The sequence below is a fragment of the Larus michahellis genome, chromosome 7, assembly GCF_964199755.1.
Source record: "Larus michahellis chromosome 7, bLarMic1.1, whole genome shotgun sequence".
In the NCBI taxonomy this organism is placed as follows: Eukaryota; Metazoa; Chordata; class Aves; order Charadriiformes; family Laridae; genus Larus; species Larus michahellis.
Genome location: NC_133902.1, coordinates 59,069,295 through 59,096,831, shown reverse-complemented (window position 1 = coordinate 59,096,831; position 27,537 = coordinate 59,069,295). Strand labels below are relative to the sequence as shown.

Here is a 27,537-nt window from a genome sequence, read left to right as displayed (position 1 = left end):
TTTTGAGAATTATATTTATCCAACTGAAAGACATGAGCACACGTGATCAGCTTTTGCTCATCTAAACTAAACAGTTTTACTCTCTGCTTAATTAATGTGGTTTCTTCAAAATAATTCCTAAAATAAAAAAAAAAAATAGCTTTTTCCATCTGAAATACCCATTAAAAAAAAACCATTTTCCACTTGCGCATACATTAGAGTAGATTATTAACTGCTGCTGGGTTATTTCAGGACAGGAGAGGAAGCTAACTGCTTCATTGGCCAGTCCCTGATCAAAATCTCTTAAAATTTCCCTTCCTCCTCTGTTACAGAGCCCTGGCGAGGTGACGTCCCCGGGAGCCATGCCGCAGTGGGGACGGCTCTAAAGAAACCACGCGTCTTAATTCCTTGCTGAAGTGCTTTGCTGAACCAGGGCCTCCCGGGTGGCTGGCAGCAGCCCCCAGCGACTGCGTGCTGCGGCCTCCCCCCTCCCCACCGCCCCCCCCTCGCCCCACGGGCACACACAGGGGCACAGCACAGAGGGAAACACGGGGCGGGGGGGTAAATACTTAGCAGAAAGCAACCTACAGAAGAGCTTGATTGGCCCATCTTACCAGGAAGCAGAAAGAATAGAGAAAAAAATGTTAGTAATGGTCAGAAAAGCAAAATTTGTTATTTCATCGACTCCCCTCTGATCCAGAAGGTTCCTGCCCTAGAAAGGCTCCTTTCTGCGCAGCTATTTTATCAAGAAAAGGTGCTTGCACTCTCCTTCCCTCTCCTAACCCAGGGCAGAACAACACATCCATCCCACCCGCCCTTGGGCATCTCCCCCAAGCACTTGGCGAGGAGCTCGGCCACGGGGGCTTGCGCCTGCCGTCGGTGCAGCTCCGAGGAGCCACGCGCGGAAGCAGGGCTTGCTCCGCTCCTCCCATCCCCAATTAATACCGCCACGACAGCGGGCTAAGGACGAGACCACCACGGCCACATCCTGCACCGCTGCCACTCTGCACCGCACGCCGCAGGACCAGGTTTTGCTCGGCCAAACCCCCCGGGAGGGATGAGCCCAGAACCTCAGCTGGGTCGCGCCTGTTCTACTCTCTCTTTTTTTTTTGTAATACGCTCTGGGACCCCCCAGTTCCATGATGCTTTTCACTTTCAGAAGAAACTTTAAAGGCTGGAATACTTAATCAGTTTTCAAAAAAAGAAAAAAAAAAGCTATTAATCAGAGCTCCTCTGTCTCTCTTTCTGGACTCATATCATGCTCTTGAGATTTCCTGGGGGGGGAGCGGCATGATACCAATTAGCATTTACTTGCTTGGCATATGTCAGAGAGTGCATAAAAACATGATTAAAGACAGTCAGTAAATTTTTCTTCCTCCCAAAAAACGACAAAAAGTGTGCCATTTTTTTGCGCAGATATTTCTTCATCAAGTTCTCAGAAGAAATCAAAACCATGAAGCTTTGCGTTTCTTTCAAAACCGTATTTTGTTTGCTTAAAGCCAAAAATGATCATGTTTGAAAAATATTTTTGGCAGTGGCTTTAGTTTCACTGAAGAAACCATCTCTTCCAGACCAAACCAAAAGCATTTGGTTGATAAACGCTCTTTCCTTTTATAACGCCCTCTAAGTATAATACCGCTAAGAGATAATGGGTGTTATTTAGGCGATTAAGTAATGAAGTCCCACCCCCGAAGCCTGCCTGCTCTAGCCGATGTGCCGAGGAGACGCACGGGTGTTCTACCTGCAAGCCCTGAGTTGAAGACCACGGTGGGAGAGGCTGTCCCGGGCAGGGGGGGTGCCGAGGGCGGGGGCGGTGGGGGCAGTGGAGCCGCAGGAGCCGTCTCCAAAGATGGACCTGGGAGAGGAGGCGGCGGCGGTGGTGGTGGAGGTGGCGGTGGAGGCGGTGGTGGAGGTGGCATCGGCACCGACACAGGACCGTTTTGCACTATGAAATGAAGGAAAGACGAGGTATAATCGTCAAACACTGACCAAAACATCAGAAGCACGTGCAGAAGAAGTCACAGCATCCACCTTGTCCCCCACTATACACCTCCTCTCCACCAATATAGAATCATAGAATCATAGGGTTGGAAGGGCCCTCTGGAGATCATCCCGTCCAACCCCCTGCCAAAGCAGGGTCACCCAGAGCAGGTGGCACAGGAACGCGTCCAGGCGGGTTTGAATGTCTCCAGAGACGGAGACTCCACCACCTCTCTGGGCAGCCTGTGCCAGGGCTCTGCCAACCTCAGGGTAAAGAAGTTCCTCCTCGTGTTTAGGTGAAACTTCCTATGGTCAAGTTTGTGCCCGTTACCCCTTGTCCTGTCCCTGGGCACCACTAAGAAGAGCCTGGCCCCATCCTCCTGACACCCACCCTTTAAGTATTTATAAGCATTGATAAGATCCCCCCTCAGTCATCCTTTTTCCAGACTGAAGAGACCCAAATCCCTCAGCCTTTCTTCATAAGAGAGGTGTTCCAGTCCCCTCAGCATCTTGGTAACTCTCTGCTGTCCCCTCTCCAGCAGTTCCCTGTCCTTCTGGAACTGGGGAGCCCAGAACTGGACACAGTACTCCAGATACAGCCTCACCGAGGCAGAGCAGAGGAGGAGGATGACTTCCCTCCACCTGCTGGCCACACTCCTCTTGATACCCCCCAGGATGCCATTGGCTGCCTTGGCCACAAGGGCACATTGCTGGCTCATGGGCATCCTGTTGTCCACCAGGACTCCCAGGTCTCTTTCAGCTGAGCTGCTCTCCAGCAGGTCACCCCCAACCTGTCCTGGTGCATGGGGTTATTCCTCCCCAGGTGCAGCACCCTACACTTGCCCTTATTGAATTTCATAAGGTTTCTCTCCGCCCAACTCTCCAGCCTGTCCAGGTCTCTCTGGATGGTGGCACAGCCTTCCGGTGTGTCAGCCACCCCCCCCAGCTTTGTGTCACCAGCAAACTTGCTGAGGGTGCACTCTATCCCCTCGTCCAGGTCATTGATGAATATATTGAAGAGGACTGGACCCAGTACTGACCCCTGGGGAACACCACTCCTCACTGACCTCCAACTAGACTCTACACTGGCCCTAGCATTTGCTGGACCCTTCACCAAAGTACTTCAGTGCATTAACATGGGAGGAAACCATGCTAATGAAAGAAGCTTTTTTTTTTCCTGTCAACTGAAGGGCTCAGAAATGGATCAGACAAGCACGGGAACCACCCACGAGTGAGAGTGCTGGGGACCTCAGCATCCTTGGATGCTCCAACAGGCTGCGACCTGCAGGCTCATTACAACTGAAGGTGGTTTTGTCAGTGTAAGACTGCTGGGACTGTCCCCAGCACAACAAACTCCACCTCCAGCTCCCAGCCAGACCATGTCTCAGGGACAAAATGCTTCTTACCTGCCTCAGATGCCGCTGCTAAGGCGGGTAATGGTGGCGGAGGTGGTGGCAATGGTACTGAAGATGCAGCTCCAGCAACCGGTGCAACACACGTGCCAGCCACAGCCTCTGACCCTGCCGGCACCATCCCAGAGGCCAGAGCAACAGGGAGGATAGAGATGTCACCATCACCTTTCTTCTGGATCTTAATGGTTCCCTGCTTCTCCAGTTCATGGATCTTTTTCTCCAGCGTTGATTGTCGCTGGATGGCTTCTTCTTTTTCTTTCACCATTTTTCTCAAGGTGTGAACCTGGGTATTTGCATCTTTGTAGATTTCCTGAGAGCGATGCAGAAACAAGGAGTTTGCACTTGTACTCGCAAAACAGAACAGCAATACCAGAAATGGAACAGGCTGACACGGGATGGTCACTGCACCAGGCACTATCTTACAATGAGCTTTGATGCAAACCACGTGTCTTTGTTGGCGAGGAAGAATTAATTTGGTGTTTTTCCCAAGCTAGTACTGAGAAATCTCACCTGTGGGCACCAATGCCTGGGGGAGCACAATTTCCTACCAGCGCTTTTCCATGATGTCTCCCATTTCTTAACGCTAGTCTTAAACATACAGTGGAGGTATGCCACCTCGATTGTGACTTTAACAGAGAGTATCTGATGGGTGCTTTACCTATGAGTAGATGTTGGCCTGTGAAGGGAAGCAGGAACAGAGCTCCTGATACAGAGGGGAGAACTGCCCCATGTTGGGACAACGTTTAGGCTGAAGTTAATATTATACTAATAATTTTTGTTACTAAGTTTGTACACCAAGAGGTAACAAGGTTGGACTGTGCAGAGAAAGCCGTCTGCGCTTGACAGCATGGAGACAGGGCACTGGCTCCCATCCTGCTGCGGCGCGGCCCAAGCCTGAAGCACTCCACGTCCACCCCCAACGCCGCTCCACAGCCAACCACACATGAAAAGCTCCAAACAGAGATGCTACAGACCTGAGCGATAAGATGTACCTGTCCCACTCACTGATTTGCTGACATGTTCAAAGAGTTTTATGCCCATCTTTGAGTGCACACACTAGTGATTCTACTTGAAATCTGTCCCGGGTTCAAATTTAGGAAGCTAACAGGAGTCCCTTGCCCGTTGAGTCATTACCTCCCATACACCAAGCGCACAGGAGATCGCTCCCCTGCAGCGCGGCACCCAGCCAAGGCTTTCCCATCGCACTCACCCGAATCACATCCAGTTCTTTGTTTCTTTGCATAAGTTGTTTTTCCAGTTCCACGATCTTCGCCATGGCTTCATTCTCCGTATCTTGGAGTTTTTCAGATAACTATAATTCAAAAAAGAAACCGATGATATAAGTAGAAAACAGTAGTTTTCTCAACTGAAATGTCAGGAAGGCTAGTTGGATCAGTGGTACGTAGTAAATTAGTGATATTCCACCAAACCCTAAGTCTTTCTTTGGAAAGAAAGAGGGTTCCTGCATGCGGTCGGGGGGCACTAAGTGCCCTGATGAAGGTTTCTCTGATGATGAATGTCACCCTTCAGCTATCACCAGCAGTAACCCAGCCGGCGTGTAGCTGTGAACCTGTCCAGGTGAAGAACCTAATCTACAATAAAGCACTTAAAATGCAATTATTTTCATACACACTCAGTCTGATCTGAAAGCCCACAGAACGTAACAGTGGCACTGTTGCAAAACCAACCGACGCTGAAATGGTGGAACCCATAAATATCACCTCTCACAAAGAGGCTAATTTGATCAGGAATGAATGAATCGGTTTATTCTTTTTCCCCCCATGGTCTTTTGATTTATTTTTTGCCAGCCCCACAAACCTGAGATCTGAATGCCCTACAGTTCTCGTTGGCTTTTTCCATCACCACCAACCACGCCGACCCAGGCGAGGCTGCAGAGGTGGTGAGGTGGCACTAGTTGCTGGTTTTGAGATAAAACTTCTGCAATTCTATTATTAGTATTTCTGTCAACACATGACAGAAAATTATGTCCATACTCCTGGGATGAATCTAGTTTGTGTAACAAGAGATCAGAAGTGAGCCCTTCAAAATTTGCCACCGGAGTAAGCCATGAAGTTTCTGAACAGCTAAAAGGAGTCGATTTGGGAAGCGAACAGTGCCACTTGTACCGAGCCACTTGTCTCCAGCTGAAGGGCACCTCAGAGGGGCGAATATTGCATAGCAAGTGTTTTTAAGAACATATTTATTCTAAGTGATGGCATAGGAAGGGTAAGAGAATGATGACGCTTTTATGATTTTTTTTAAGTGTGGAAAAACACTTTGATTTTAAAACAGCCAAGCCATGTTTTCTGGACTAAAGTAATTGACGCCAAGAAGGTACGGGACAGAAAAGCCTTAAGCAAACACTGAATTGAGCAAACACCCGAGTATCCGCACAGCGTTATTTTCCAGTCCCTTCCCTCTTGAGCCCAGTAATGTGTTTTCAGACAGGGACAGGATGGTTATCGGCTCTATTTACCAGCACTGCACTGCTGAGCAATTTGCAATTTTGATATAAATCAGTTTTCCCAGCTCATAAGGTAACTCTGTGCAGAGGCTCCAGGCACCAAGTGACTCCACCTGGAACACCCATTAACTAAAACATGCAGAATATGAGGTTCAAAATACAGCATGAAAGCACCCAGGAAGTCTACCTGCCCGAGACCTCCCAAATTCCTTCATTTGCCAATTATTCCCCCAAAACACAGTAGTCTTAACGCTTTTTTCTAAGCAAACCTCACCCCTGTGCTTCCACCTCCCGAAACGGGCAGTGGCAAAGCCCAGGGGCAGAGCAGGCTCCCCACTGCTTCAGAGACAAAGGTGACAAAGTGTGGTACTAACATGGGAAATGTTTTCTTCCAGTTCTTCCACTCTTTCCAGGGCTGCATTCTTGGTTTCGGCATCCTCCAGTAGAGCTCCCACATCAAAAACGTTATCCAGGTAAGCTTGAATTTGCACCTGCAGTTTGTCGCTCTCCGTGTGCTTGAGTTTCTGCAAATCCAAGAAGACGAGGGTGTCACTCGGCACGGCCTGCCCGTCCCAGCAGGAGGGCCAGACAGCAAACAGGGTGGGAGAGCAGTGGGAGCTCTGGCCGCTTCCATCACCCAGCAAAACACTTCCCATTTTAACATTAGCTGGGGTCTAAAGTGACAAATAGTCATGTTTTAAGACCAAACATCCAGAGGTTCCAAATAAAGCTAAGCAGCATCTTATCTTTTGTGACTACAGAGGACACTAGTGCTTTCCTCTGTGCTTGCTGCTGGACCGTGGCAAGCTCTGAATCCACCACCTGGCGCTGGGATGGTGCGAGGCTGGTGGGGACAACCCAGCTGCTGCCTGTGGTGGCCACCAGCTCAGTGGCCGGCAGGCAGAAGTGAGGCCATCTCTTGTGTTTGGGTTGGAAGCAGCCGGCGTGGCCCGCAGCAAATCCTCCCATTGCTCTGGCTGGCCTCGCGCTGGGTTTGCTCATTTCAAAATGAGGGTGTTTTATCTCCAAAGCTAACATCAGAGCAGGCTTTGAACCGCTCTGCCTGTTCCCGATGGGCTGCAGGGTCTGTGCCCCCCCGGGACCCCAAACAGCCCCATGCTCAGTATCGCCATGTACAAATACTTCTTGCAGACAGCAAAAACCCGTCTCCCGGATACAGAAGCCAGCAGGGACAAATCAACCCCTCGTCAACACGAGCCCCGTTTTCATGTGTGTGCTCCCAAGAGAGCACAGGGAGAGACTGAAAAATAGAAAAGGGGAAATATAAAAGCAGCTTTCTTCTCAAAGAGAGCGTTTCCCACAGGACGCCAGAAAACGCCTGGCTGTCAGGAGAAAACTCAAAGGAGGATTTTTCCCTGTGGAGACAGAGGGGTCCCCAGCAGCACCTGCGCCAAGGCCAACACGAGGCCTGTGGCTGGAGGTCGGGGACGTGGCGCGGGCGAGGACGACTGCGGTTCATCCTCCCTTTGTTATACGGCGAAGCTACAAATTTAGCTCCCAGTGTGTAATTGCAGTTAGCTGCAGCTGATTTTTCTTCTGCAGGGGTGGCTCCAGGCCACAGCCCCCTGTCAGCGGCCAAGGCACTGCATTTTTAGCAGAGACTATAGAATCATAGAATGGTTTGGGTTGGAAGGGACCTTAAAGATCTTCTCGTTCCAACCCCCTGCCAGGGGCTGGGACACCTCCCACTAGAGACCTGGCTGCTCAAAGCCCCATGGACAACCCTGCTCTGCCCTCCCAAAAGCTCTTGGGTGAGGGGGTTTGAGGATGTTTAAGGCTGAGCAGCCCTGGGGGACGTGGCATGGAGCCTCCATGGCCACAGGACGCTCCAAGCCCATCCTGCAGCCCCAGGCAGAGGCCGGCCCAGCCAGGCAAGCAGCCCCACGCTGCGAGGCAGGGGGGGACCCAGGTGCTACTCACATCCAGGTACTCATCCAGGCCCAGCTTTGTAAATTCGTACTGCAGGTGGACTCTGAAGTTCATGTCCTCCACCGAGTGGACAACGATGTTGATGAACTGCATGCAGGCCACCTGCAAGGAGAAGCGCTGCACGTGAGAGGAGGCGACGGTGTGGCCCCGGCTGCGCCCCGAAAGCCCCAGCGCAGGGTCGGAGCGGGCTGTCCCGGGACCCCATGGGTCAGGCACAGCGAACGACCACATTTCCTTGCGGTTACTACGAGGGGAAACCACAATCCGCTATTCTGCAGCTTTTTTCCAGGGCGGTGCTGGATTTGGGCTTAATGGGGCATTCGTCTGCTGTGATAAAGGCAAACACGGGTTCCAGAAATTAAGTCATGTCTGCAGAGTCTACCTTTATTGCGTGCCGGTAAAGGCTTTCCATGCCAGCTCGCACGGCCAGACATTGTACAAGCACACAAGCTCTTAAGAAAACAATGCTGTTTCTGAAATGGCCTGTAAAAGTGAGATTGATTTTGCAACGGGAAGCCCTAGCTTAGGAAACAGGACTTTCACAAAAGGCGCTTTGTTGTTTGCAGAAAGCATATTTCCAAAGCTGTGGTTTGGTAAGTGAACAAGGGACCAGATCATAGGAGTTGGCATCCAAACATGTCCCAACACAACAAAGAAAAGGAAAAGTCTCTCAAGCGAAGCAGGTCGCGAGCAGAAGGACTGGTGGGGAAACCTCCTGCAGAGCGGCAGGAATTGGGCTACAAAACCCAAAAGGTTTGTTTGCCCTTTACTTGAATGTAAGGCACGGCCAAACTCTGCTCTGCAGAAGTACCCCAGCCCTCTTTGAGCTCACAGATGACCACGTCTGTCACCTTCTGAGCTGCTTTAAGAAAGGCTTTGCCTAGTCCTTGCTGGGTTTCTCAATGACAAAAGCCTATCCTGCTAGCAACACTGTGACAGGGCTAATATGAGCTTCTCAGCATCTACTGAGATATTTCCCAGATTTCTAGAGCAAATCTGAGAAGATAAAATTGAAGCAACTAGATTTTAGCCACAGGACCAGCCTCCAGGAGACCCCACATCTCTGGGTCATTCTGTGGGCAGACAGAGCTGAAGGCCGCTCTCTGGATCCCCAGTTTGCTACAGGAAATTGGCCAGTTCTCTGTGATCTGCTCCAGGGCCCAGAGGATAAACCTGGGGGCAGGCACCTGCTGCATGGTGGCCTTTGGCTACACGTCTGGCCGGGTTGTCCCAGGCTGCTCCTTCCAGCTGGAGGTCCCAGCAGCCGCTGAGCTGCCATAAAACCTTTCCCAGCTTAACTGCCTGGTACTGCCTGGCTTTGGAGAAACAGGAACCAGAGGGACACAACAAAGGTCAGTCAAAACCTGTCAGCTACATCTTCCCAAGTAGACCTTGACCGGCTGTTTCCAAAGTGACTTTAACCCTAGATAACGCAAAGTTGTGAGACTGAAAGCAGGGCTAACTCTAAGGAAGAGAGGAAGGAAGATGGTCTAAAGACTCACCCAGGAGCTCCTGCAATGCCTCATCCCCACCTCTTGGTGCGTACCCATATCTTACACAAACAACCTGATCTAGGCAGCTGAAAACTGAACTTCACGTTTCGAGTCTTTGCAGGACTCTTTCCAGTTCCTGTGGCAAACGCTGGTTCTTCCTAGTGCTGGTACCGGCCTTCGCCAGCTGAGCCCTGCTGTCCTGTCCTATCACCTGGAGCCAAATTCCCCTATTTTCAAAAGCGCTTTTGTTGTACTTGCTTTGGCTCTTGCTGCATTAAGGCCAAATTCTCATTTCCTTTCTCAGATCCTTACATACACAACTAAGGAATTTTTCAAGTCAAAGAAAACTAATCTGAGAGAGTTGCTTTTAAAATGAAGTCAGTCAATGTCAACAACAGGAACCTTCTCTAAAATACTTCTGCCTTTTTGGTGCTCTTTCCTCCCTGTCGATGCGTGCAATTAACCGCAGCCCCTTCCATCTTCAGCTTCCCAGACATCTCGCCTTCTCCATTTAGGGCAACGGGAAAGCCCGGTCCTGCAGAAACAGTTGTTTATCTTCAGTCCTTGCAACTCCTGGAATTACTTGAGCTTTAACGTTAAGTCCGGGAGCCTGGGCTCCAGCACCCATTTTATCCCGTCCTGCGGAACGGAGGGACGCCTTCCCTGGGCTCCTGCAGCGCCAGGACGGAGCGAGCCAGCAGGCAGGGTCCCGTGGAGCTCGTTAGGGACAGATGGTGACAAACGAGCTGATCAGCCAAACCGTTTGACATGAGCTCTCTCTCCTAGCTTTAGTCTTGTCATATAGTCAAGCCCCCAGTCGGTGGAAGCAGCCCAAAGATGTAGATTTTATTAGTATTTGGGCAAGTCCTGAAAAAAAACAATTTAACCTTTTTCAAGCAAATTTCAGTACTACCTTCATCCCTGAGAGGACCACGGAAGTTTCTAAGAGGCCATCTAAATATTCACAACTCATCGAGCTTGTACGGACACACACTCAGATGCATATTCCCTACTACACCCCTACATCATAGCTTAAATAAAGATGAGGGATGATTTTTTTTAAAAAAAGTGGACAAATTCCATAGCTCACGGCAAGGCTGCTGCCACCGTCTTGCTTCCAGGCTGTGCGGAGCTGTGCGACTCTCCCGCTCCCCAAAAACGATCATCCCTCCCTGCGAGCACGGGAAAAACGCCTGACTCGGGTGTTGAGGACTGACAAACCTTTCTGTTAAATTCCAGACTAAACTGTACGTACGTCTGAGAATACCTAATGCATACTGTGACGACCAACGTGTCCTTTCTGGGACTGCAGTAATAAGGAACAAAACCACCTGTAACACGCCAGAGCTACTGAGAGCAGCTTGCTAACTTCAGTAGAATTGCAGGGATCGCTGTAAATTGTTTTTTTTTCTTTTTAAATACAAGAAAGAGGCCATCCTGTCTCCCTCACACCACCTCCTTTTTATTCTGCTGTCCCCTCAAGGATGTGAGCCTGCCCTGGCCATTGGGGCTGCAAGCCACTGACACCGGAGTGTTGGAAACATCACAACACCGCACTGGCTGCTGTAACACCCAGTTCCTGGCAGAAAGAGGTCTTCAACACAAAGCTCAGCACTAAAACAGTATAAAGTGTCACAGATGCTTACCAGAGGGCTTGGCAGACCAGCCAGGAAAGCCCTTCTGCTCTGCTCTCACCTCAAAACGGGATCAGGTCAGATCTGAGGCATCAGGCACGAGCAGCACTGACCATGCCAGCATTTGTGTTCTACTTAAAAGTAGGACTTAAATTTCTTACACTTCTGACACAAGCACTGACTTGGCACAGCACTCACTTTAAAGACACGGATGCAGAATTATTTTTGATATCAGACACATAACCAGCTGGCTCATCCTTACTGTCGCGACCTCTGCCTCTCCCGTGCTGCCACGTGCAAGCTGGCGCTGGTGTGGGTGGGTGCCAGCCAGAGCCGCCTCCCTCGCCGCTCTCCCTTGTGCTCCAGGGGAAGTGGATGGGGTGAATAATCATGCATATGCACATTGAGGAACCAAAAGTGGTGCAAACTACTGCTATATTTATCAGCAGATAAGGCCAGACGGCAGCTGCAGCGAGTCTCTCCCACACTTCCCTGTCTGTGACTCCGGGGATGTTGGCACACGGACAGGACACGCATCTCGATATTGCAGAAGCTGCTGCTTTGCCACAGCGAACGAGCGCACCCAGCCAAAACGTGACTTTCCTCTTACCTTCACTACGGTACAAGGCATTTCTTGCAGATAACTGAATTGAACTGAAGCTAAAAATGAAACGCACGTTATGTAGTTTGGGATGTAAAATAAATTGTATTGTGGTAATTCTAGGCCAAGGATCAGAAGGCAGATTCATCTCTGCCTACGACAGCAGGACCAGCCACAGTAAACACTGAAAGCAAAGTCTGATGACGATAAACGGCACTCACCATAAAGTCTATATTGTTGTCTTCATTTCGGAAGTGCTCCATCAGCTTCTCAAAGCGCTGTTTCTCCCCACACACCTGCAAAAGAACCACCACGTATTTGTTAAAGTACAGCTTGCAAGAGAGTATTAAAACCACTTAAAAAGCAGCTTATCTGCTTGTTCAAAACCTCTCCATCCAGGTTTCCTCTCCTGTTACAAATATTCTTCTTCATGACATATCTAGTGGAGGAATCACAGGTGAACACCCGTGCTGCAGGTACAATTATAACACAAATCTTTGTATCTCCTTTTCTGCAAAAAATCTAATCACACCCACTGACGGTACAAGCATAAGCAAGAGAGTTGCACCAGGCTATGCTAGAGGAAGATTCGTCCTCTTTCACAGTGCAGAACTGGATTTCCACTGTAATATAACGTAATTAGGAAGGAGAACAAATTACAGGGAGGAAAAAAAGAAAATCATCACCGGCTAAATGAGGAGTGAAATACACCAGCGTAACTATCAGCTGGTCAGAATTACAGAGCCGTAATACAGGGGTGTTGGCAGGAAACACACGCAACTTGAGGGAGAAATAAGATCTAAGATAAAGCAGGTCTCAGGATATTGTTTAAATCTTATTACTTCCCAGTAGCTTCTCTGGCTCGGTCCTACTTTCCTCAGCACACGAATGATCTAGAGTAATCCACACCAAAATCACAAAATATTAAATAAGTTGGGCAGCAAAAGGGAGCAGAGGTGAGCACCAGGAGATGGACCCATTTCCCCGTCCTCCCTGCCCAGCAACTGCAGCTCCTCCCTCTGTGGTGCATCGTCCAGGGTATTTTTTTTAAGGCACCGCACAGACCTCGCTGAATTCACACAGAGTTGAGTGGGACCTAAACCCAGCAGATGAGGAGATCTGCAAAGCACTGTCAGCAGTGACCAGCAACTGCTGGGTGACCTCTGGCCACGCTTTCTGCTGTCTGTTACGCCTGAATAAAAATACTTGTGGTGTATGTGATACATCTTCTGTCATTCCCAAGCGGAATTGCCACCACTGGGTTATTATTCAGGTTATTAGTGGTCACTACCTGACGTCAATAGGAATGCTGGCACTGGATCTCTGTGAGAGGACGAGGACACTGGTTGGGATGAATAATTTGATAACGTTACCATCAATATTCATGGCCACAAGTTGCAACTAATGGGCTGTGTGCAGGCTCGGGATGCCCTGCTTGCACAAGCTCTGGTAGGCAGGGTGCTGAAGTCCACACAAACACTTGCTGAAGTTGTATTTAAAAGTTTCCAGCTGAAGCTTCAAGACTCAGAAGGTAGAATAAACACACTTAAAACACCAAAGCATGCACCCTCACGAAAACCAGATTACACTTGTCGGTCAAGCAAATTATCATGATCTTAAAGCCAAAGGACTCGCCTCTCTCTACAGCCTGTGCCACGCAAGTGGTGTTGAAGCACTGAATGCCTTCACATGGGCTGCTCCACCAGGCCCATAGAACACACACGAAGGTCTAAGATGGAGTAAACCAGAGCCCACAGAGACCCGCTCTTGCATGGAGCAAGTCTCCTCCCCGGTATTGCCTGGCCTGCGGTTGTGTGAGGGGTGAAATATGCCCGATCTGTCCCTCTGCTTAGTAGAGATGAGGTCCCCGGGACACGGAAAGGACGGGGGAGTTTGGGGAGCCACGGCCATCCAGCCTCAGGCTGTAAATCTGCAGTCTAATCTCGGGCTTTTCTTCAGGAATAATCCTCATAAAGCCTTCCTACAGCGTCGGGAATCGCTTTGCTGGGAGATCGAAGCCCAAACACCACACGCACAGCGCTGACAGTTAGAGCAGCTCCAAGGAAAACTGAGGGCGGGCGAGCGAGCCCCTGCCCAGCCTCCCAGCATGCTGGCTTTGCAGCAGGTGGCTCAAGAGCTGGCGTCACCGGTGAAGAGCCTTAGGCTCTGCAAAGCCACCAAACGGCCAAACTCAAACCCGAAGTGGCCAGGAGCACCCTTAGGAAAACAGGGTGATTGCCGTGGGCATTTTGGCATGACTACCCTGGTTTCCCAAGCGTGCATGTAAAAGCGGGAGGTGGGATGAGCACGCTCTGGCGGGGACCAGAGCATCTCCGCCCCAGATGACAGCATCCCGTCCAGCTCCCTCGCTCTCCGCGTGCTGGACCAGGAATCGCTTTGTCCTGAAGAAGCTGAAGTTCACTGAACATGCAGCAACGCTACCTACTCCGGGCACTTACCATGAACGTGTTACTGGCCACCCTCTCACCGAGGGCACCACCATACCAAGGGCTCTGCTGTGGCATACGCCCCTCCTGGGACACGTATGCTTCCAGGCAGCAGCCACACGCTCTTCAGGAGGAAAAGAGACAAACACTGCAAAGAGGACGGCCTCCATCAGGAAGAGCCAAAGAGAAAACCAGAATCTGGCCGAGTTTCAGGAACCTACTGGCACTGTGAGGATCAAAGGCAGCAGCTGCCCGCCGATGTAATTTGATTTTGGAGGCGTACGCTGGGCCCAATCCAACTCCCGCTCAAAGCAAACCCGAGGAACCCTCTCCTTCACTCGCACCGCAGGCTGCTTAGATGCACCCATCCCTACGTTATTATCCCAAGCCGTTCTTTTCCAGCTATAGTAAACAGGATGGTATTTCAGTTCAACCAACTGCAAATCCTTCCAGCACTCTCCGTCCTCTCCCCTCCCCACAAAACAGTTAAGAGGCAACATAACAAAAGAAAAAAAAGTAGGCTCATCTCAACTTTGAGCTCTGAGCAATTGTGTCTCTCTGGTACCCACTTCAGAAAACATGGAGCTGATTTAAACAAAATACATGTCTTGTGGAAACCAACGTAACAATGGTGCATACGATCACTCAACAATAAAAGCCAGAAGGACTGATTTCTGGGAAATCTAATGTAAACCGTTCCACATGGATGAGAAAAGCTGACATAAACAACTACAAGCCATTTATGGCTGACTAATTAAATTAAGGAAGAACCCGAAGTGCTACAGCCCCGGCAGAGACTTGCCGATGCCGGGACGAGCAGCCCGGGCTGGCTGGGATCCGGCAGCTGATAGCAAGAGGAAAAGCAACAACAAGCCGCAGCTTTCGGTGGCTGCTCGCGGATATTTCGCACTATCATCAGATGAGTCAGAGCCGGCACCGCGCGCACTCCGAGAGACAGCGAGCTGACTTTCATGAAATGATATAATTTACCCTGGAAGATTAAAGAGAGTGAAACTGTAGACGAAGCCTACAGCCTGAAGATTGGCCCACGTCCAAGACGAATGCTGAAATCAAATCCCACCACATAAAACCATATGTTGCCATTTATATTTGCATAAATTTCCGAGGTCTGTCATTTGAAAGTATGGCTGGGTCTAAGAAAGGCTGATCTTTCTTTTATTAGCATTATTCTGTGTAAGGAGCAAGATTAAACGGGTTACCACAGCTATAAAAAAAAACTCTGTCTCTACTTAGGCTGTGAAAAAAAACTTTTTAGGTTGCATTAAGCCCACGTCATTCTAGAAGAACAATATGGCTTTATGGAGAACCACCCACGAAGGGTCCTTTCTTTGGGAAGGCTTTGGGTGCTAATGAAGTATAAACTCCTCACAAAGGTACCATACAACACTATAAGGAAGCAAAAGGATCCGTTATGAAAAATTTAGTGACGATTATATCCATATCCACCTGGCAATGCTCTCAGGTCACACACTTCCCATCCAGACCACCCAAGAGCAAAGTTCAACTACAACAACCCTCACGTTGCTCCTGCTCACGCGTCTGGATTTCTGTAAGATGCTCCAAGAAGGGCAGCCCGGGCAGACACCACAAGGGTACTTTGGAAAAACTGAAGATGTTTTCATGTGCAGTGTCAGGCAGAAAGTGAAAATCGGTGCTGATCGAAGCACATCCATCGTCCTCCTACCTCAGACAGTTATCTAACGACACGCACCACCTCCTTTTGTTGGAGAATGGAGCTCTTAACTAAACCTCCCCACAAGCAAACACAGCGTGCTCCATACGGAGATGGCAGCGAACACAGGCAGCATTTCAGGCTCTGGAGCTGCAGCTTGTTGGCCAACGGTACAGAACGCACACTACGAGACTCAGCTGCCAGACCGCGATCTCCTCCACATCTGGAGGACTGATGCTCCTCAGCGCCCCATCCAGACACAGCAATTGCCTCCTGCGACTGCCTCCACGCCAGCGCCGGTCTGACAGCAAAGGGGGGGCAGAGGGAATGACAGCTCTGAGCCAGCAACACACGTTTGTAATGATGACATTAACCAACTCCCAAAGTGCCCCTGTGCCAGGCAGCAGGTAACACCTGGTGGTCCCAACTCCATACAGAAAGTGAAATCGTTTGGAGTTCATTGCACTGGAGGTGAGTATGGTCTGGCGTGGCAAAGGCAGCTAACGGTGACCTCAAGGCAGGGAAAACAATTCTCTGACGGACCAAATCTAAACCACCTAAACCTCTGTAAAGGCTTTGCAATTCAGGACTTGTTTATAGATCATAGAATCATAGAATGGTTCGGGTTGGAAGGGGCCTTGAAGATCATCTAGTTCCAACCCCCCTGCCCTGGGCAGGGACACCTCCCACTAGAGGTGGGTTTTCTGTCAGCGCAAACCTTAAAATGACCATCTAACCATGTGTTGCCCAAAGGTTGTTTTACGCTGCTCTCTCCTCCTTCAGTAACTTTTCGAGTTCTGCGAGAGCGAGAAGCGGCAGCACAATTTCCCAGCAAACACGCTCTGTGTGGACAAACGCAGCCCGTGCTGGATGTGGTGTTATAAAGAGCCTGATGGATATGCAACCCAAAAATTCATGGGACCCTTTGTGACCCATTTCTCCTGTCTGTGCTCCCTTGTCCGGCGGCACAATGCTGGCTTTCTCTCCCCCACAACAGCCCACTGTCAGCAGCAGATCCCACCACGGGCAAGCAGCACTCCACAGGAGCACTTTGTTTGGCCTGATCACGCTGACATTTTTGCAGTTTGCTACAGAACAAAAAAATCAGTTTTCCCCTAAGTTACCGGTTAAGTAAACAGTTATTTAATACTTACTAGGTTAAAATACCTTTTACTTCTCTACCAGCAGGGTTAAGGCACTCTCAAAATATTGCTGCAGTGCAAAAGACAACAAATGGATTTACATTTTCCAGCACTTGCAAACAGCTTCTCCTTAGCAAAGAGTTATTATAATGGCCCGTAAGAACAATCCAGAACTGCTCTTTTCAGCGCTGCCATTCATTATTCAAACAGAGAAATATGACTCCGAATTAAGCCTTGTGAAAATGGGAGGGCCGAACAATACTGTCTCACTTCGCCCGAGTGAAAACTGCTGGAGGTGAAGAATGAGGTCCGTTGGCCATGCCCCCGCCTCTCAGCTCGCTGCCCGGCCGTTCGGATGGATCCGGTGTTAAAATCACTGGGCGATACGTGAGGGGATTGTGATTATTCTCACCTAGAAATCATAGAATCTTAATGGTTGGAAAGGACCTTTGAGATCATCGAGTCCAACCATACACTCACAAAAAAACCCCTACAATCTCTGCCACTAGAGCATGCCCTGAAGTGCCACATCTAGACGTTTCTTAAACACCTCTAGGGACGGTGACTCAACCCCCTCCCTGGGCAGCTGTTCCAGTGCCTGACCACTCTTCCAGTAAAGTAATTCTTCCTAATATCTAACCTAAACCTCCCCTGGCGCAGCTTCAGCCCATTTCCTCTGGTCCTGTCATTATTCCCCTGGGAGAAGAGGCCACCACCCACCTCTCTACACCCTCCTTTCAGGTGGTTGTAGAGGGCAATGAGGTCTCCTCTCAGCCTCCTCTTCTCCAAGCTAAACATGCCCAGCTCCCTCAGCCTCTCCTCACATGCCCTGGTCTCCAGACCCCTCCCCAGCCTGGTCGCTCTCCTCTGGACACGCTCCAGCACCTCAATGTCCCTCTTGTACAGAGGGGCCCAGAACTGGACACAGCACTCGAGGTGAGGCCTCACCAGTGCCCAGTACAGAGGCACGGTCACTTCCCTGCTCCTGCTGGCCACGCTATTCCTGGTACAAGCCAGGATGCTGTTGGCCTTCTTGGCCACCTGGGCACACTGCTGGCTCGTGTTAAGCTGGCTCCACCAGCACCCCCAGGTCCTTTTCTGCCGGGCAGCTTTCCAGCCACTCTGCCCCAAGCCTGTAGCGTTGCTTGGGGTTGTTGTGACCAAAATGCAGGACCCGGCACTTGGCCTTATTAAACCTCACACAGTTGGCCTTGGCCCATGGATCCAGCCTGTCCAGGGCCCTCTGTAGAGCCTTCCTACCCTCCAGCAGATCAACACTCCCACCCAGTTTGGTGTCGCCTGCGAACTTACTGAGGGTGCACTCAATCCCCTCATCCAGATCATTGATGAAGATATTAAACAAAACCAGCCCCAAAACGGAGCCCTGAGGGACACCACTGGTGACCGGCCGCCAAGAGGATTTCACCCCATTGATCACAACTCTCTGGGCACGGCCATCCAGCCAGTTTTTAACCCAGCAAAGAGTACACTTGTCTCTGCCATGATTCGCCAGCTTCTCCAGGAGAATGCTGTGGGGGACGGTGTCAAAGGCCTTACCAAAGTCCAGACAGACAACGTTCACAGCCTTCCCCGCATCCAGAAGGTGGCTCACATGGTCATAGAAAGAGATCAGGTTGGTTAAGCAGGACCTCCCTTTCCTAAACCCACGCTGGCTGGCCCTGATCCCTTGGCTGCCCTGCACTTGGAATACCCGTCAGGTATTTCAGAGCAGCGAACGCTTAAGTCAACTAAACATCACGTAAGTCAACTCAACCAATGCTAAAACAAGAGGGAGCACTGGCGTGCCGGACCCCGCTTCTTCTCATCCCCTCGTCTCCATCGAGTTGGGCCAGCTCTTCTCTCCCAGCATGTGAGGAAGTTCAGACGCTGGAATCACCACCAGACAATGAGCTTCCCCAAGGTTTTCTGGATTATCTGAATTCCCATTCATTTTTTGGCATTTCTTCTTGGAGCAAAACAAGCTGGTTTCTTGAAAGGTATAGTTCACCTTAGGAAAAACACCTCAATTCTGGTTTTATTTTCAAATACTATAATTACTTCCCATACAGCGAAGCACACAAGCACACGCTCACCTCACCGAATTCAATTATTCTGGTATATGCTTGTATAATAAGCAATTTAACTGCTTTGCTGGATGAGAGCCAAAGTCAGGAAGTGTTCCCTGCAGAGAGCCAGGATTATTCCTGGCTGGCTTTCTGTCTCGCTGCAGATCCCAGTCCATTCTTTTGCCTCCTCGGTTTGGATCTGTTTTAAAACTACCATTGTGCTTATTTAAAAGAAGAAAAAAAAAAAGTGTGGTAGAGTCCTCCAGTCTTTTCCCAGAAATGTTTAGTTGTTATTAAAGTAATTTCTCCTATGTTTAAAATGGAGATTAACAAAAAGCTGCATAAGGATCTAAGATTGTGCTCCTTAAAATGTTAATTCGGAGCACTGTGAAGTATATTCAAAAACTGTCATTTTCAGATCTTCACAAAAGCGGAGGAAATTAATATTTGCAAAAAACCCCAAAATTTCTTTGTAACTGTTTTCATCATGCAATCACATTAGCGCTGTCGGGTTGTGATTTTTTTTTTCAACCTATCTGTGAACTTACTGAAGATATTCCTTTATTGGCTGCTACGCTTTCAGTAAATGAAAAACATGTAAACCACGTAAATAAAACCGCTAACTAGAAATGCCGCAAAAATTCTCACTTTTGAAGCAAGGCCACAAGTGAGTTGGAAAAGAGCTTTCTGCACTCAGAGCCTCAGCAAGCTTTAATTGTGTTGAACAAGAACTTTGGTGTTATTTCTATTTCTGGATGTTCTCACCAGATTTCCCGACCTCGCTCACAGTTTGCCTGGCCACGTTATTTCTGCGCCTGGGGAATCCTCGTTTAGCTTGGTAACGCTGTGACAGCCTGCGACCAAGCGTGGGGTCTCTGAGCTGAGGAAGGGGTTTCTGGCGGGTGGTGGCACCACGGGAGGTCTCGCTGTCCCCCCTCCCAGGGACGCCCCGCGATGCTGCCCCAGCCCAGGCTGCAATTAGGCTAATTCAGGTATTTCTGGGGATATCCGGTGCACTAAAACCTTTGCCTCCAGGCTCTCTCAGTGATGTTTCCTACAACTAAAGACAAATGGGCTGAGAGACTCCAGCTCTGACTGCAAGCAAAAGCTCCTTAAAAAAAAGGTGTGTATGTATATACACATATATACATATATGTATGTATATAAATATGGATATATAATGTGAAAAGCATCACGTAACTTTTGCTAGAACACACAACCATAAGAAACTTTACCGTGAAGCAAACCTGACCCATAGCACAGCTCGGAGCTGGTCCCCGAGGAGTCTGAGTCGTGTCTCCATCAGGGCAGCTCCTCATAACATCGTTATTGGGTTCCCATCCTCCATCAGGGCAGGTTCCCATCGGTTTTGGCACTCCGATGAGAAAAGCGAGAGAAAAACGCACCCTGAGTTTAAAACCTACTCTTGAGCCAAGGGATGGCTTTGCTGAGGTGGGAGCGGGAGCCCGACAGGCTGTGATTGCGCAGGGAGACACCACGCCGCTGCGGTCCAGCCTCCGGGGAGTCCCCACCAGCCCTGCAGACAGGGACAGCCCGTGATCCTTATCCCGTAACACACATCAGCAGTGGAGTTCAGCACTTTGCAATCTCCCTGTTGAATATCTTGCTACATTTAAAATTTATTTCCCAATTCAAAGCGCCAGCCACACGGAAAGCAGAATTTTCCCACGTGCTGTTTCACACCTCCTGGAGGAAGACCTGGCAGGGTGCAGGTGACTCAAACTACAGCTGCCCTCAGGGTGGAAAGCGCTTGGTTTCCAACCTGCTGAAGACGTCTTTACCCCGCCATAGAAATCTTGACATGAGAATAGCAGGCTTCGTTATCCCATTGCTCTTCTTCTCAGCTCTGTAAGACCTTCTTCATCTTCCAACCAGCATCAACTGCAGCAAAACATTTCCTACGCGATTCACTCCCGGCACACAAGTACATTAGAAGTACCTGGCCAATGGCACTGATGATGGGTGGTGAGCCCCTGGCCCAGGTTGCCCAGAGAAGCTGTGGCTGCCCCATCCCTGGAGGGGTTCAAGGCCAGGTTGGACGGGGCTTGGAGCAACCTGGGCTGGTGGGAGGTGTCCCTGCCCAGGGCAGGAGGTGGCACTGGGTGGGCTTTAACGTCCCTTCCCACCCAAACAATTCTACAATTCTATGATTAAAAGATCTTCCCAATCTGTAGAATCTTGTCAACATGAAAACATCCTTCCTTGACAAGGCAGCAATGAATGAAAGCATTTTGATTACGGCAAGATGTCAGAGAAATGACAGAGAGCGATCGCAACTCTGCAATGATGCTCCTTTTGGGTCCCAGGTGAGGTACCACCGCACGGGCTATGCTGTGGTACCTCACAGCCGCATCACTGGCTCCACGCCAGGTCTATGCCAAGGGAGCTGAAGTGTGTCAGAAGAGCAGAAGTGTGCCAGCAGCCACACACTTGCACCATTTCTGATGGCCACAGTGATTCACCAGGACATCGATACATCTAAGCTCCAGTGCAACACGCCTTTGCAAATTCAAAACAGCATTTCCAGGAAACAGTAAGGGGAGTAAGCAATGAAATAACGGTAAAACAAAGCTTTACTTTTGGCAGTAAAAGACAGCAGCTTAATTCTCTGTATACCCACACATGCAGTCACACTATTAAAATGAGCTAACTACTCTGAATAAGCATTAGGAAAATATATCTTGTTTTCCAACAGCGCGCTCAGCCTGCTTCAACTTAAACGGGGCACAAGCTCTCAGCATCTGGTCTGCGACCCTCAGAGCTCCTCCAAAGCTGTCTCACGGCTAACTCCGCTCTCCTTTCCTTCCCTGCCATTCTGCTGAAGTGCATTTACTCATCCTGCAACACAAATCCCAGGCAACTTGGATAAAACCATGTAGCCTGTTCTCACAAATCCATGGAAACAAGCACAAAGGGCTGGGAACACTGCTAAGGAAGCCCAGTGGAGAGCGGGGACAGGCAGGGGACGCAGCCGTGCCGAAGGGCTCACCCAGCCAAGGCTGCAATATCCCAATCATGCAACGCTTGCCTTCGGGGCGAGGTGCTGGGAATAAGGTGGCTGCAAACAGCCAGCAACGGGCCAGAAAGTGTCAAATAGACAAGGGAATAGCCAAACACCCCAGCTATTCCCATGGGTTACCTGGGGCACAGTAACTTCAAACTGCTTCCCATAACTACAGCAGAATTCAGTCAAGAACCACTCAGGAAAAGGAAGTTTTCCAGCTGCAGAGTACAGCTGGCTGGAGCACACCCGGAGCTGCTGGCTGCTGGCAAGGGCAAAACCCACCACTGGGGCTGAGCAGCACCTCCAGCACCACCCGACCTGCTCCCGCTCCTCCTGCTCCCAGACCTTCCAGAAGCTGTCTGAGGCCTGATGGCACCAAGAGCAGCTGCAGCCAAACCAAAGCATCTGCTGGTCCTCCTGGCTAGTGCAGCTCCTCACAACCAAGATCTGATCATCCTGCTAGTACAAACTTAGCCAAGCAGCTGAGGCCTATCTTGGCATGGCAAGGGGGGTTGGAACTAGATGATCTTTAAGGTCCCTTCCAACCGGAACCATTCTATGATTTTATGACACAGGGGCTAAGCAGCACCTGGACTTCACAGAATCATAGAATGGGTTGGGTTGGAAGGTTGGCCATCTAGTCCAACCCCCCTGCTCTGGGCAGGGACACCTCCCACCAGCCCAGGTTGCTCCAAGCCCCGGCCAACCTGGCCTTGAACCCCTCCAGGGATGGGGCAGCCACAGCTTCTCTGGGCAACCTGGGCCAGGGGCTCACCGCCCTCACAGCAAACAATTTCTGCCTCACATCTCATCTCAGTCTCCCCTCTGTCAGTGTAAAACCCTTCCCCCTCGTCCCATGGCTCCCCTCCCTGCTCCAGAGTCCCTCCCCAGCTTTCCTGGAGCCCCTTGAGGGCCTGGAAGGGGCTGGAAGGTCTCCGCGGAGCCTTCTCTTCTCCAGGCTGAACCCCCCCAGCTCTCTCAGCCTGTCCCCACAGCAGAGGGGCTCCAGCCCTCCCAGCATCTCCGGGGCCTCCTCTGGCCCCGCTCCAACAGCTCTGTGTCTCTCCTGTGCTGAGAACTAAGCTGACTGCAAAAGCAACGAATGTTATCTAAGTAACTTTTTTGAGAAGAGTAACATGGGATGGTGTAAAAATCCATCTTGCACAGGAACAAGCAGAGACATGGTCTTCACAGTTTAATTTGAACTTTCCTTCCCGCTTAGCCCACATTGAGAGGTCATGAAAACGGATGAGCTGAATTTATGCTGGATACTGGGGATGATGTACCCAACGTCTGCACCGGCCTGGAAGGAACCACCAACCCCATAAGGTGTGTGACCATTTGGGGCGTTTCTCTCTGACAGAGCTGGAAGTTGCTGTTCTGTCAATGCTGAAGAGTTCCCAAAACACAGAGCCAGCTGCAGAAAGCAGAGACGTGCACCAGGAGAGACTGACCTAAACCATCCCCTGCTCATACTCAACACGCAAACTCCTTCAACAGCACAGAGAACACAAAGGAGAAATACAAAGACGGATGAGAAACTAATACTGGTGTCCCCCTTGAAATTCCCGATTTGTTCTGTACGATACAGACAAGGATTTCATTGTATCCACTTCCTGACTTTCGGCAAAATTAATAAAAAAGCTTACTCAACAGTTGTACCACTCAGTGGCCTGAGACGGGGGACTCGCGTTTCCCACCCAAAGCGTGGCAGCGTGAAGCCTGGTTTCCTCAGCTCTCATGAACCCTGCACAGACCCCCTGCCTTCCCCCCCACCCCTCCCACCCTGCTCCTTCCCTCTCCACATCTCCCTTCCCCAGCAGTAACAACGCTTCTGGATTTTCTTTTCCTCTTGAGTTCTGCTGTATTCAATTCCACCTCACGCTCCTGGTTTGCTGTACCTTCGCGGTGGCTGTGAAACATCCGCGTGTTTCTGCGTTTGGACGTGACCTGTTCAACACGACGTTCGCCCAGTACCGAACAGCGAGCACGGGGCTACGTCTGCCATGCACGCAGCCGAGTGCCCTGCGAAGAGAAACAACCTGCGCACAAGAATCAACGATTTCAGATGAAATAAGGGACAAGAATGATTTTCAGGAGGCAGCTTAACAAAACAAACCGCTCTCCATTTGAACATCCTGGGCCCAGCCGGAAGAAGACTGGCCTGTAAAATCATTTTCAAATGAAAAGTCATTTTCAAAGAGAATCCTTGACAAGATTCAGATCAACTGCGGTTTTCCAGCTCAGACCCTGAGAACCAAATTCTGTTCTCATTTACATCCGAGCAAAGCTCAAAGCCTAATGAAATATTTGATGTTCGCCCTGATGTAAATGAGAGCAGAATTTGGTCCGAAATGTCCTGTTTTCCCTACTGCCTTTATTACAGGGTGAGCACTAGGCAGGAGTTCAGGTTTCTTTTGAAGTTATTTTATGGCAAGGAGATAAAGTGGCAGAGATCTAGTTCGACGAGTCTAATCTGTCCTAAATATGCACAGAGTGTCTGATGAAAGAACCACAGAGAAGCTGTGGCAACCCTGCAACACATAGTTACAGAAGCCACACAAATATTATTGAGCTTACAGCAATTTAAATTGGACGTATACTGCTAGAAATCTAACCCTGCGTACTTTACATGTCAGCAACTCAGAGATTTTTAATATACCAGCTGAATGAGTTATAAACATGAAAACTTGAAACCATTAGTGAAACCTTGCCCAGGAGGAAACTGGAAAACAACAGCACAGAGCAAGGAAATAAGCAGCTTAATTGGATAAAGAGAAGAAGAGCTAAATGCAGAATTGGGAAAGGTAAAGCGCCCTCCTTGCACACCCCCCTCGCCCGCAACACCCCACAGCTCCACTACAGCAAACGACTTGATCAAACACAAACAGGAATGGAATAAATAAATAACGGCAAACTGAACGTGTTCCGTAGGGATTTCTGAGTGTCAGCAGGAGAAAAGAGAGATGACGGAGCACTTGGAAGACAATGCAGGAGCAAAACCTCCACTAAAGCTGTCAGGAAGGTAAGAAAGCAAACGGGACGTTACCCATCCTTCCCTGTGTGATGAGCCCCACAGACCGTCCTGACCAGTGCTGTTTCAGCTGCGGTCATTTGCCCAACGTATCTCTAATCCCTCACACCGTCCTCCCTAATGACTCATATTTCTTCTATAATACAGTAGTAATAAGGCAGAAGAATTTAAGCCTGGAATAGTAACATTGTGCTTTGCATGTTTACAGTGCTTTTCCTATTTAAAGCACTTCTCTCGTATTACCCAATTGTTCTTCGTAACAATCTCATCTGCCTTTGCTTCCCTGATTCCTTCATTTCACAAAGGTGCAAATAAAGACAAAGATACCAGCAGCTCGCCCAAGGCCCCAGGTGAATACACGAAAGAACCAAGTTCCAGTTCTGTGCCTGCGTTACAGACTGCTGACCTTTCCCCAGCTGGAAATGTCATCTTTTATTTCCATATTCTGCCCAGCTCTTCCTGGTGTTACCCAGAAGCCAGGCTTTCTCCACGGTCACACAATACCTCCGGCTTGACTTCCCCACGGCAGAGGAGAAGCCTCGCCAGCAGCCGTGCCATTCCCGTCCCATTCCCGTTCCCTCCGGCAGCTCTACACACACAACGCGGCTCACACCTCGGACATGTCTGCTCTTGCAGAGCTGAGGTTTCTACAACAGGCCCACGCTGGCGATTGCTTCAAACCTTTTGCTCTGGCTAATGACGAGCACCTCAGAAATACAGTTATTTGTCTACAACATGCAAATATTTCCAGTGGATGTAAATCAGAGATTGCTATCTCTCCACCAGAAATAATTCCCAAAACATAAAACCTAAAAGAAAAGTAACAACTTGGCTTGTTGATCATCTGCATTAACCCACTTACAGCAACAGCAGCACTAAGGAAACACACACTACGTGTTTACACATCGTCCAGTTGGGACTCATCAAGTCTAACGATTTTTGAGCCAGAAAGCCTAGATTCATTTTTTCTTTGATGATAAATCCAGACATATATTCAATACTCAAAATAAACTAGAATGGCAGCTTTCTAGGACCTGATTCCCCCACTGGTGCTTCTGAACCATCATACGATGTTCTCAGAACCACCGTACGCAAACACGTGATACGCCTGAACCTACACGCCTCTGAAGGACACTGGTTTGCCCCACTTGAGGCAACCAGAACACCTGAATTAATTTCAGCAGTTGGCGTTCCATCACAGAGACTTGATTTTGTAATTTCTTCACAAACAAAACCCCCACTGACAGTAAAGCCAGGAGTTTTGCGTCTCAAGGGCTTGTGTAAATGGCTCTGAAAATGGGAGAACTAATACTCCATTCCTGGCTGTTTCAGAGACAGAACTGGACTAAAGCTCTCGAGATCTCCATTAGTTTTCCAATTCAGGGACACATCTTGACTGACCAAAAGGTAAAGGGAGTAATTTACACTCTGGATTCACCTTGCTGGGATTACGGCTCTTTTACACAAACACGAAGAAAATGATGACATCAACAGCCTACTTTGCACCTCAAAGTGGCTTACGGAAAACCTGCCATTTATGGAACATCCTTACTGTAGCAAATTTAGCTGAATGAGAAAGCTCTAGCCAACAGTAAGAGAACTATCGACACGCGCACCACATTCTAATAAAGCAGAATAACATACCTCTTTGAAGTTATCAAATGCAGATAAGATGATTTCATGCCCTCCTCTGACGAGACAAACAGCTGCTAAAAGTTCTAAGACGAGGGCCTTTGTCCTGCGAAGACAAGAACCGGCATCAGTCAATGACCACCCCGTGCTGAACCGCCTGCTTTCCACCTGTCTGCAAAACGGACGTGGAGACACTGGGAGACGTAGTTTGCATCCCATGTATTTTTAATCTCTTAAAACTAGTAAGCCTGCATGACATGTAATGCTGAGCATCATCTGATCCAGGGAACTGTGACTCTCCCAGGATCGTGCAGTTTTCCCCCACTTTAACAACTTCTCAAAACATGCAAAAATCAAAATCGCAAATTAGACTTGGGGAAACTGAAGCAAGCCGATGGCAGTCGCACAGCTGTGGCAAAGGCCGACCTCGCCAGCCCTCGCCAGCTTGCCCTGCCGCAGCGTCCCCCTGCGCAAACCTCACACGAGCCCGGGTCACCGCACCCCAGCCACCACTCACCGGCTGCACCGCAACGCGGCCCCGGGCCTCTCAGCCCAGCCTTTAACCAGTGTGCTTATAATTCAAATCTGTATTTTTTCCTGATACAAATCTGAATTATTTTCTATGATAATTTGTATTATTCATCGCCGTAAAAAAAAAAAAAAAAAAAAAAAAAAGACGTGGTTTGGTCAAGCAAATACAGGATGCCTCAGCACGTCTTTTTCCTCTTGAATCAGAAATACGGGCAAGTGATTGACAGCAGTGCTAACACAGGCACATTAACAAGAGAAGACAACAGATTACTGAAAGAAAAGCATGCAACAGAGCCAGTGTAACTCTAAGATAAATAATTCCCAGTACTTTCTTACTGGGTTCACATAAGGCAAAAGCACCAACCAGACTCTGGCCAGATGGGCTCTGAGCAGGTATTAAAATCATGCAGACACATATGAAATTAGTCCCATGCTAAAGCATCGACTCAAACCA

At 49.4% G+C, this 27,537-nt stretch overlaps 1 protein-coding gene across 9 annotated transcripts in view; it reads right to left on the bottom strand.

The window, feature by feature from the left end:
- Nucleotides 1-27,537, bottom strand: part of FMNL2 (formin like 2) — a 145,384-nt gene that overhangs the window by 15,725 nt on the left and 102,122 nt on the right. For 5 of the 9 annotated variants that reach the window (XM_074595583.1, XM_074595580.1, XM_074595585.1 and 2 more), the window contains exons 9-16: nt 26,565-26,658; nt 11,735-11,809; nt 7,777-7,887; nt 6,210-6,359; nt 4,582-4,683; nt 3,366-3,681; nt 1,721-1,924; nt 568-588 (exon numbers count right to left, since the gene is read on the bottom strand). In XM_074595583.1, the coding sequence (XP_074451684.1) occupies nt 568-588; nt 1,721-1,924; nt 3,366-3,681; nt 4,582-4,683; nt 6,210-6,359; nt 7,777-7,887; nt 11,735-11,809; nt 26,565-26,658 (1,073 nt within the window). The remainder of the gene's footprint in view (nt 1-567; nt 589-1,720; nt 1,925-3,365; nt 3,682-4,581; nt 4,684-6,209; nt 6,360-7,776; nt 7,888-11,734; nt 11,810-26,564; nt 26,659-27,537) is intronic. The other 4 variants (XM_074595586.1, XM_074595584.1, XM_074595588.1 and 1 more) reach the window with 1 other exon arrangement.